This window comes from Corvus hawaiiensis, chromosome 9 (assembly GCF_020740725.1).
Source record: "Corvus hawaiiensis isolate bCorHaw1 chromosome 9, bCorHaw1.pri.cur, whole genome shotgun sequence".
NCBI classification, from domain to species: domain Eukaryota; kingdom Metazoa; phylum Chordata; class Aves; order Passeriformes; family Corvidae; genus Corvus; species Corvus hawaiiensis.
This window is the reverse complement of record NC_063221.1, coordinates 4,628,202-4,640,043: the sequence shown is the minus strand read 5'-3', so window position 1 is coordinate 4,640,043 and position 11,842 is coordinate 4,628,202. Positions and strand designations below refer to the sequence as shown.

The 11,842-nt window shown below is 44.8% G+C and overlaps 1 protein-coding gene across 1 annotated transcript in view; it reads right to left on the bottom strand.

Annotated features, from left to right (window-relative positions):
- Nucleotides 1-649: 649 nt before the first annotated feature.
- NIBAN1 (niban apoptosis regulator 1) overlaps nucleotides 650-11,842 on the bottom strand; it is a 64,621-nt gene continuing 53,428 nt past the window's right edge. Inside the window, exons 9-14 of the mRNA XM_048312241.1 lie at nucleotides 11,022-11,209; nucleotides 10,613-10,774; nucleotides 8,431-8,541; nucleotides 7,695-7,802; nucleotides 5,865-5,976; nucleotides 650-4,900 (exon numbers count right to left, since the gene is read on the bottom strand). Of these exons, the coding sequence (XP_048168198.1) occupies nucleotides 3,213-4,900; nucleotides 5,865-5,976; nucleotides 7,695-7,802; nucleotides 8,431-8,541; nucleotides 10,613-10,774; nucleotides 11,022-11,209 (2,369 nt within the window). The 3' untranslated portion in view covers nucleotides 650-3,212. The remainder of the gene's footprint in view (nucleotides 4,901-5,864; nucleotides 5,977-7,694; nucleotides 7,803-8,430; nucleotides 8,542-10,612; nucleotides 10,775-11,021; nucleotides 11,210-11,842) is intronic.

Genomic DNA, 11,842 nt, shown 5'->3' with positions numbered 1-11,842 from the left:
CGCCCGCGGGGGCGTAGCCAAGGAAACGGCCTCGCGCCGCCGCCGCCGCTTCCGGCACCACCCCCCCGGCGCGCGCCACCGGGCCAATGGGGGAGCGCGGCGCGTGGGTCACGTGCGCCGGCGGGGAACGCGTAACGAGAGGGTCGACGTGGCCAAAGGGAGGGGGGAACCACAGCTCCCGGCGTGCCCCGCGCCCCGCCCCGCCCCGCCCCGCCCCGCCCCTCACGCTCCCTCAGGCGCTGCCCCGAGCGAGCTCCAAGCGCGGAGCGTGCGGGGAAATCATGGAATGGCTCGGGACCGTAAAGATCAGCTCATCCTGGGTACGGACGTGGTCAGAGCCCTGTCCAGCCTGATCCTGCACACTCCCAGGGATGGAGCAGCCACGGCTTCTCTGAACACCCTGTGCCAGGCCCTCACCACCCTCACGGGGAAGAACTTCCTCCTAAATACCCAGCCTAACACTCAGTTTGAAGCCGTTCCCCCTCACCCTGTCATTCCATGCTTCTGTAAAAGCTCTCTCTCCGTGTTGCCCGCAGGCTTCCCTCGGGCACTGGAAGGAAACACCTCCGTCACTCCCAGCTGCCTGAAGAACAGTTTTTAATAAAATCCCCCAAATTACCACACACTCAGAAAAGCAGCGTCCCAGCAATGGAAGGGAAGAACGTCTTTATTTCCATGACATGCGTTTGTACGAAGTTCCAAGCAAATACAATGTGTTTCATCTCCTGGCCTTTAACAGTGGAAACCCCATGGATGCCACACCCCAGCCCGCTCCCGTCAGGGCACCCGACCCTCGGCCATGCGCCGCGAGAGGCAATTTATTACGGTTCCCAGTTTGTGAAGGCAACTGCAAGAAAGCAACAAACCCGACAGAATGGGTGCATTAGTATAATTTCTGATCAGTGGTCCCATGTAACCTTGCAGATTGCTGATCTCTTCTAGCCAAGCTGTTTCTTCTAACCAAGTGGGGTAAAGACAAGAAAAACACTATCCATTTGCAAAGGGACAGAAAATGCCCCAAACCGGGAAAACAGTCCCCTGTCCAAGACGAACTGCAATTTAAATTGCAGAACCAAGCAAGGTACAGGCTGAATCTTCCCCATCCTTTCCCATCCCACTGGTGAAAAACATCTCAGCATTCAGCAAGGCAACTCTTATCACAGGAAAATATTATCCAGATCTAGGCCTGCCACAGAAATAACTCCAGAATTACCATGATGGGAATACTTATGCAAAATGCTCTCTGTACAGATGTACCTAATTCATATTAGAATGAATTAGTTTCCTTTTGCAGGAGGCTGCAGTCTGTTTTGCTGCCATGCTAGTTGTCTTTCACACCAAAAAAAGTATTAAAAACCATCACGTCCCCTAATTTTAGCTTAGAAAGGCTGCTGCTGCTTAACTCTAGAGGACGTGTTATAAATTTGAAGTCACTTAGCACTCAGTACCAATTAAAAATAGTTCATGATTTGTAAAAGTGAAGCAGCGGCAGTGAAATAAGCAGTGATTTGTTAAAAAAAGTTGGCCGGCACTGGTTTGTATGTTTACAAATTAGTATTTTTGCATGAAATATAAGGAAGAAACAAGCCAAAGTACTTCTGCAAGGAAAACATCTGTGACCTTCACGTTTCCATACCACAGTACGACTTTTAGAATAAATAGGAACTGCATTTATTTTACTGCAGGGGCAGAGCAGTTAATCCAGTTACTCAACAAGGTTCCTCCCTCACACAGTAATATTTGCCTGCTCCTCTAGTGTCAATTCTCTGTTAGTATTAAAGAATATTTTGATAGCATTAAAAGACTTTGCACAGTTTGCTGAAGTTAAATGCTAACAGATACTATGCTTCCAGGACTTTGTTATTTCTTCCCATGTCTTTATGGGCATAAATCCTGCAGTCCTTGCTGCAATTATCATTAATCTTTGCTGTCCTCTACCTGTATGACATTCAGAAACAGGCTCAAAACACCAGGCCAGAATTTCAAGGTGCCTTAAACTGACCTCTAAAGTAAGGTCTTGCACTTGAAAGGCCAATTTACTAAGATACTGGGTTTCATCTCCAAGCTTTTCTGTGCAAACTGAGATGCAAAGAACACATTTAAGCATCTCTGTGCCGAGATCATGGCTTGATACAGATCGTGTGTATGAAAGCAGCTGCCTCCTTTTAATAACTGCTTTTGTAATGTGATTCTGCCCTCCAAAATCTAAGCACATGTAACAACCTCTGGCTGCCTGTCACTTCAGTTAACATCTGCACTAGAAATTACATTAAATTATTCTGATATTTCAAAACTGTTGCCACTTATTACATGATTTCCACACCTGTTACATGATTTCCACAGCCTACAGACCTGAGTAACTCAGTGGGAATGGGAATGGCAGGACTTGATATTCTGTATTCGATAGCTGTAAGTGAATCTATTTTATGGTGGGATTTAAACCAAAGAAATGCTGCCTAATGGTTATAGTTATTGTAAACATTCTCATCTTTCCCTTCCATAAAACAAAACAAAACAAAATAGCCATAAAGTGCTCTGGAAGGCTAAATAACCCCGAAGTGCAGAGTGGGACTGAGAAACCTGCTCCCATACTTTCCCCTTTTTAAATACAGCAATAAGAGAAAAAAATTTTAAAAATCAGAATATTTGCTTGTCTTTGATATCTGCTAAAACTTGAAAATAATTAAGTAATCAGTTTGCAGAGTTTGCACAGTGTGGCTTTTCAGCAATCTACTAAATCAACTATTTGGTTTTGTTTACTACTAAAAAATGTTTTTATTTCCTGTATACTGCATGCAAATACTAAAAGCATCCTCGAGTATGTATGTACCAACCACCAGAATCAGAGCAGTACTTGTCAAAACCATGCATTTAAAAATCAAGAGCATCCCTAAGAACAGCTAAGTTGTTAAAATAAGTTGATGACAGTTGGATGTTTGAAGCATTCAGTGGTCACATTTTCAGACTTTTTCTCTAGCTTTACAAGGGAGCAAATTTGAAGTGACAGATGAGGTTCCTCAGCAGTAATCTGGTTTTAACTGAAAGGAAACCCATCACCCATCCCTCAGGAAGGGATCCGTGGGAAACCTGCAGGAGCTGGGGACACCACAACAAAGCCCATTTCCTCCAGCCCCGACCTGCATAGGTATTCACAACTGAACCGGGATTACTGGGGTAAATAGGTCCTGCAGGGCTGGGCTGAAAGCTGCTTTTTACTCCTCAGAGTTTTGCTGTGCAGAACCATCTTCTCGGTGTTCTTCTGGGAGAATCGCTTTTCCTCCTGTGCTTTGCATTCCTGCGTGTGAAGATGACTGATCTCCTGGCTCCCCCTCTCGCCCCCCAGGCTCTGTGTGTGCCGTGCGCTCTGCCCTGGGCTGCCCCAGGCGCTGCTGCTGCACCAGGGAGACCGGCTCGAGCAGTCCTGGGCCCGGGTTTGCTCTATCCAGGATGGGCACGTCCCTCGTGGCTGCAAATGCAGCAGGGCTCGGAAAGGAGCTCTGTGTCCCTGCCTCCCCCAGGACAGCGTGGCTGTTCCCTCCCCCTTCCTCCCCATACAGCCTTTTGTCTTCCACCGCATTTCCCGTGTGTTCCTCTGGCTGCAACCTCTCACCTCCCGCACCCGTGTACCACACACTTGGCCTGCTCTCCACCTCTACCTTTGCCTCCCGAGGCGGAGTCGAGCTCTCCACCAGCCACGGTGCTTGTGCCCCCCTGGGCACACTCTCTACACTCGTACCATCTGTCCCCAGGCTGGCTGAGTATGGTCGCTCCTCCTTTAACTCTACACATTCTGCTGCATGTTCACTCCTCATCTTCTGGCTCACCTGAATTTCTGCCACAGCCACTTCGCTCAACTCGTACTTCCCATTATGGTGCTCCTGCAACTTCAGCAGCTCACCCTCGCAGACCTCCTTTATGTTCTCAGCTGGAGTATCTGCTGGTATCTCAACTGTCAGCATCAGCAAATCCCTTATCTCATTCACATCATCAGGGGATTTATAACCCTTTTCTTCTGACTGGCTTTCTTTTCCAGGACTATCCCCAAACCCTGCTTTCCCTGTCTTTTCATCCTGGGAAACAATCTTTGTCTCAGTACTCTCACTGCTTTCTTTTTTACTATCCCCTTCAAACCCTGTTCCTACTGCATTTTCACTCTGAGATAATTTTTCCATAATTTCATTTTTTACCTTGCTTTTCTTTTCTGTACTCCCTAAAATTTCTGTATCTGTTACACTCTCAGGTGGGGAAGTGGGCTTCATCTCAGAAACTGTTTCCTGTGCTGTGCTTGCTTTCTCAGTGCCGCTGACAGACGCAACAGCTGTTACTGTTTGACTCTCTGAAGTCACCTCTTCCTCTGCTGCTCCTTCAGGTACCTTAAGTTCTTTTTTAGGGCTGGCTCCAAAATTTTTTACTGCAGCGTCAGTCCCAGAAGCTACTTTCTCCTCCACAGCTTCTTGTTGTGCCTTGAGTTCTCTCTCAGCGCTCGCTACACACTCTGATTCAATCTCCAATGCGCTTTTTCCCTCTGCAACTCCTTGTTTAGTGCAGCCAGCCAAGGGGGACTCCTGTTTGTCACCAATGTCTGTAACAGCCACTGCTTCCCTCCTGCTGGCCTGATCACCTGCTGCACTAACAGAGGCGCCTGCCTCTTTGTCTGGTGACTTTCCCTCATCAGCATCCTTCTCCCACACGATTTTCCCTGTCACAACGAGCGTTTCGTCCCCATGGCTCTCGGTGTCCGACCCCTCGGCTTGGGCGGCTGTGGGCACCTTGGCGGGGGTGCCCTGTGCTGATCCCACAGGGGTCCTCAGCTCCGTCAGGCTGGACACGCTCTCACAGGGCACGTTCAGGTTATCCTCAAATAGGTTGTGCTTCTTCAGAATGGCGGCTTCTTTGATCACTGAATAAAACAGAAACACCAGAATGTTTTGGGAAGGCTGATAGAGGCACAGGGAAGAATGCACAGTGCTTTCCCAAGTTTGTGTTGTACATTTTCATATTAAAGACAACAATAATGTTCATTTTCAGCTTCCTTTCAGTTCACATTTCTTTTCTGGGGATGGGGATTTTTTTTTTTGAATAATGGCACTTTAGTATTGACCTAAGTGTTTCTGAAGCAGAGGACCTACAATGCACAAAGATAGTGCTTCAGTGCAGAAGGATTTACATCGAATATGCTAATAAAAGTGTGCTGGTTACAATTATTATACTGCTGTTTTGGAACAGAAGTGCCTATGGTCTAGGAAAACATCCTGTGCAGTACATCTGCTTGTCTTTTATCCAGGGTATAGACAGACATGTACATATAGAGAGATAAAAATATTTTGTAAGTATTTGTATATATATAATATTTATTAAGAATAGTTTAGTTTTCTGACACAGAAGCAGAGAGATCTGCAAGGAGTACACCACTAGCATCTGTGAGTAATGGAAACCGCATCCAGTAGTTCATTTCATTTGGGGAAATTAATCTCTGTTGCCATTAGTCTTTGCAATTCTCTTAGTCTTGCAATTGGCAGTCTTGCCATTTACTCATCACCAGGTCTTTGCAAATAAGGACAGAATTTCCCTCCTTGGCCCAGGGAATCGAGATCAAGTGAAGTTGCCTTAATTACATTTTGTTAGACAAAGGCTTGTGCCAAGCCATCACTCCGAGTTCCATGGGTTTAGTAAAGCTGCCCCATAACTCAGATTTTAGGGCTTGCAACACATCTTCAGTGAGCCAAATGAAAAAACACTGTAGGGATGTAACCACCAGTGTTGGGGAAAGTGGGACAGGAACAGCCAGGTGAGGATTCTGGGAAGCTCTGAAGGAACAGCTCATGGGCCACATGTTATTCCTGTCACCTCAAGAATGTTCTCACCTTTCAGGGCCTCTTCAAGCAGTGTCTGATATAAAATCTCTTCATACACGTTCTCTACTTGGATCACACTCGTGTAATCAGCAAAAATGTACTGCTCGTATCTCTGCAGCTCCTGTGCAGGTAGGGAAGAAAGGAACAGATGGAGAAAGCTGAGGGATTCTGAGTCCTACTACAAGCAAATGGCTTGGAGATGCCATGGAGCAGGTCTTGCAACACCCCATGACAGCTCCTGGGCTGCATTGTTTGAACTATGACTCCATGAGCTACGTGTGTCTACAATCAATTACGTCCTTACCGAACAGTGTTCCTGCAGTACAACCACAGTTAAAAGCACTACAGATCACTGCCTGCTGAAACAAACAACTGCTGAGGAAATGCCTCACACAACTTGTTTGTCCAAGGAGGCAAATCCACAGTGCACGGGAGACGTGGGGTTTGGTTTTGTTTTTCTAATAGGTGTGTAATGCTTTGAGCTCACTGATTTATACCCAAGAGGCTGCCTAGACAATAACTGAATCATCATTATTAGGTAGCTGCTTGGTGGTCTATAAAAAGTAAATTAAGAGACCTCTGCCCTCTTCTAGAAGAGGCACCTACATAAAAACACCTGGAGGTTTTCAAGTGAAAGGTCAGGACTTGGTGGGGCCTGGCAGCTGTGCCACACTTTGGCTTCTAGAGCTGGCTGCCCATTTCTGCAGAGGCACAAACACAAAAGGCTGGTGGGAAACTGAACAGAAAGGGCTTGTGGAAGTTTGCTTCACCACTGCTTCCTCTGTGACAGAGACATGAGATGTCTGCACACATACTCCAGGTGATGAAATGCTTGTCCCCGTGCACAAACATCCTGTCTTGAAGGCACTGCTGACACTCTACAAGAGACTGTTACTTCAGGGATCCAAAGGAAAGGAGAGTGACGTACAAAAGAGACAGATTTTAAATATATTCTTGAACGTTGTAAATTTTAACAATCCCCACTCAAAGACTTGCAAGTGTAATTTGGCAAAATGCTTGGTTTTAAACTTGTTTCTGAAACTGAAACAAGCTGAGAGCATAACCAAGAGCAGCACACTGGGGGTGAGAGCTCACAGCCAACAGGAGCAGATGAACATCCACCAAAACAGAAGGGCAGGAGGCCAGGATGGGTTGGGGCTCTCCCCTTTCAGCAGGCACCAGGATAAGGCAGGAGGGTGCCCAGGGCTTTCAGAGGGTTCAGACTATTCATTCTGAGCCCAGGTGAACAGCATTCCAACCAACTCTGCTACAGCCACACAGATATCACCCAACACCTCCACCAGACAGGTGTTTGCTGACTGAACGTGCCCTGTGTGATTAGAGGAACAGAGATGGTCTCTGTGATTATTCCCTGACTGTTGTCCAACCCTTGCACTGAACACCACTGACAGCAAGGGCTGCCCTCTTGCTGAAAGAGTTAAGCACAGGCTGGGCACAGTCCTGACCATGCCTCCAAGTGCTGCTGCAGAGGAATGAACAAAAGGCCCAGCTCATCCCTGCCTCCCAACTGTCCAGAGGAACTCAGTTTCAGGGACTTCAGATCTCTAGGGAAGGAACGAACCTAGGGATGGGCAAAGGACTGCAACTGCCTTTGAGAAAGCAAGGTGTATACACAGTGTCCCTGTTTCCTGAAATCTTCCTTGGGCTCCACACCTACCCAACCCATGAAGTGGCAAATCTAAGCACTGAGCAGGCGGGAAATCTGCACAGTTCTCCGAGAGAAAACAGCCTGACAGTGTTAAGGACTTACTGCCAAGGTGCTGTTCCTCCCCTGCCTTTCATTATTGTTTTTTGGGGTTTTTAGTCACAAACACCTACTGGTTTGCATGTTGAAGCCAGTGTCTTCTGCATTGTGGGCAAGGTAATCTGCACCAGTGCCTCTTGGAATATCTTCTTGCGGATGGTGCTGCTGTCGTAGTCATATTGCTGCCAAAACACACCGGAAAGAAACAAGCCCACACGTGCCTGGGGTTATTCACCACTCCCACAGGGAACTGGTTCCTGTCAGCCTGTAGCTGCTGCATCACAGGTGCACACGGGTTTTTGAAGGGCCATGCAGGTTAGTCCAGCTTTTACAAAACCACTCTAAGATTTACTGTTCTGGGATCTCTTTCCCTTCATTTAACTCTTAGGCTAGAAACAGTGCCTGATTGCCCTCCCTGGGTGTTTCAGCACTGCCTTTTCTCAGAGTAACAAATTCTAGCGGCAGGCTAATTATAAAGTTAATTAAAAAATATTTATCCAGATCCACAGCGCATTAATAATCTGATTTACCTACAATTAAAGGGACTGCACATGCAAATACTTTTGTGTCTGCCCAGAACTATGTTTTATCTCCCAAATGAGAACTTTGCTAAGTTCAGAACTCATTCAGTTCTTCACCTGAATGCTGAGCACTGCAGCACAGAGTGATGTGTGCAGACAGTGCCACCAAATCAATATGTTCAGCTGGATGGTAAAAGGTTATCTTCTTTCAAATACTGAGGTATATTCATATAAAATATATTCTCTGTTTCCAAAAAGGCAGCCTGCAAATGTGCTACATGACATTTACCTTCAGCACTCTCAGCTTGACTTTTTCAATGGTTGTTGCAACTTTGGCCGAGTCTGCCTGGTGGCTTGGAGAGAACAACTGCTCAAAAGTATAAACTGCATTTTCCATCAGCTAAAAATAGTCATTAAAAAAATCTGTTAAAGACCAGCAACATCAAATTCCTGCAAACATGATAAGTGTAATTGTTAATTTAAACTGTGTTTCTGAGAAGGTGCTCTGAAGAGCAACATGCCTTGAAATGCTGCAATAACTAATTAAAATTAAAGCCGTGGTATCATTATTATGCTGTCACAGCTTTCTTGTACAGATTTGATCTCATGTCACCATCCAAACTGATGGTGACAGAGCCAAAATGTAGAATTGATTATCCATGTATACAAACCACAATCAAAACTCATTATCCCTAATAAGAAGACTCCCATTGACTCCTATCATTAATCATTAATAAATAGTATTTAATAATATTATTTAATACTGCACATAATTTCAGTAGTATATATTTTATATTTTTTTTATTTATATATTTATATATTTTTATATATATAATTATACTGAACTGATATATATATACATATATCAGTTCAGTATAATAATAATCAGCAAAAATCGCACAGAGTGCAATCGTTTCTCACAGAATTATGCTAAGCTGGCATTTAACATATTTTCAGCTTATCCAGAGATAATATATTATGCTCCTACTCTGAAGATATTTCAGACAAACAGTTTTGCAAGCGGTAAATGAGTCTATTTAATGAGGCTTTGCCTTTTCTTTAGCTGTTCCCATTCAAAATTTAACATTTTCTTATTGGAGAAGTACTGGAAGATATGCAGGGGGGCCATTCCTTCAGCCGGTTGAGTACCGTGCTCCCAGATTTCCTGAAATTGGCCACTAGAGGATGCCAAGCTCCCAAGGCAAGGAATCCTGTTCCACCCTCCACCCGAGGTACATTTTAGCCAAATACTACACCAACACAGACATGTCTGATTTTACTTATTTATGAAATAAATGTCCATGGACACAAAGGAAAACTACACAATATTTTTATGAGGAAAATACCAGCCTTTTAAAGAGGAAGATGCAATAACAGCATGTTTAGAAACTCATGCTATAATTTAACTTATTTCCTGTTAATTTTGACTCATGTTCTGTTCAGGAAAAAAACGACCTCTTGGTTTATATGGGATTTATTTTCTGTCTACTTCTTTGTCTTGACTGATGGTCTTCACTGAGTGAAAGACAGCATTTTGGAATGTTCCCCCCTGAAAGACCCAGGCATGAAATCAGAATTTTATTTCTGAATAATTCCTTGGCTGCTGGTCCTGGCTGCTTTTAGGAAAACCCTATCCCAGCACTGCCCTAGACACTTGTTTTCCATATTCATAACTCCCACTCCATAGATCTGGACCAGCTCCATTTCACAAGATTACTGAGCAGATTATTAAATTTCCCAAATACAGATTAAAATCATAGGGTTCAGTTTAGAGCTCCAAGGCCAAATGTGCCTTGTGATCTGGCAACTGAAATCAGACTGCTGTCCAGCTCCTCACAGATTTCTGGCCAGGCATCCAGCAGGAATCCAGGCAAAGCAGAGTTATAGCCTATACCAACACACACAAGAGGGGACAAAGAGGTGGAGTTCAGTTTTCACCTGGAATGATATCATCATCTCCACCAGTGCCCTGAAAAGTGAGGCTGGGTAAAGCACCTACACCCTGAGACATCGTCTGTCTCCAAGTTCCTAACATTAATTTCTTTTCTTTATATTAGTGAGAAAATCAACTACCAAGGAGGAGACATTCCATTTTGGTAAAACACGTTTAAGACCCTTCCTGAAAAATCGAGCCTTGAGAATGGCAATCAGGTGAGTTTTAGCCACTCCACTGGTTACACACACAACTTTCTCGGGTGCTGAGACACTGGGAATTCAGAACCTGAAAGTCCAGGGAAACAGATGATCCATGCAAAATTTTCATGCCTTGCTGAACGACTCACACACACAGAGCCTCACAAATACAAGTACCAAGCAGCTTCTAGCTGGTTTTCTCAGGTTTTGTTATCTGTACCTTGCCTGAGAGACACTCTGGGGCTCTTTCTGCAGCTTTTATCAAGCTCACTTTGAAGTAGATTAGCAGGACAAACCTAACCTGTTCTCCCAGGAGGAAAAGCTGGATCTTACAGTACCTCTTGCATGAAGTTCTGTGTCCTCTGAATCACAAAATCAATGTGATAGACCTTGAAGCGATTCTTGAGGTCCTGCAGGAGCTCATGCAGCAGGTTCACTTTCAGATAGCAGGGCTCCATTTTCACCGAGTTGAAGGGTAGGGTCATGAGCTGATCCATGTTCTGCATTCCCATGCAGGTTTCGAGACAAAGCAACCAGAGGTGAATTTTTAATAGAGAATGTAACAATTTGGCCTTAACCCAAATTCTGGTATCTGCACTCCAGTTGCACAAATACCACAAGACTTTCTAAACGACAAAACCAAGTGCTCATGTGCTTCCACCTGGGAAAGCAAATCCTGCTGCCAGCCAAGGTCTAGCCAGAACGTCCTTGTGCTGATATAAAGGCTCCAACTCTGTTTTGTCTTACCTCCTTTAGCCTGGTCATGTCACCGGTCTTCTGGAAGTCCTGGATGATTTCATTCACTTCCTTATCAAAAAGTGAGCGCACTTCCATGAATCCGGAACTGACGGGGCCCATGAGCTCTTCCAGGATGGAGGTGAGAAATGGCTGGATATTCTCTGTGCAGCACTTCTGGGCAGGCTCAGAAACACTGGCTGGAGGGTCACAAAGGACAATGGTTGCATTTAGAGACAGAGTGAAAAAAGTAATTGGAACTTATCTCTTTATAGCTAATTCAATGATTTCATGTTTTTCCCTGGAGTCACACCTCCACAGAGGTGATGAGGGTGTGAAAGGAGCTCACAGCTTTATGAGTGACAATGAAAACCCTTCTTCCAAGCCTCACCTAAGCAAACACTGGCAACTGTGGGCACCATGAGGGCAGAGGAAAGGGCAGCTCTGAGTATGATGAGCAGCTATTTACTAATTTATTTGCCAGTTTAAGCAACACCAATAACATTTTGCCTGCTCTTTACATTCCTTTTTAAATTCATAACAAAATTATGATTACTTCACATTAATTAAAAACCACCTAAGAAGCCCTTTGGCTTAAATATTCTCTGGAAGCCCATGGACTTGTCACATAACCAGAATCTGGTTTTGTGGTGCATTCCTAGAGATCAGGTCAAAACCACTCCACTTTTAATTATGCTCATGTGACCTCTATCTTCACTACCTAAGGCTCTGCAAGTGTAAATGAAAGCAGAATTAACAACTCTGATCAGGATACTCAAAACCTGTCAGCTCCAATTTGAGAAGACCTTGTATTTTCACAGACACAGTGGCCA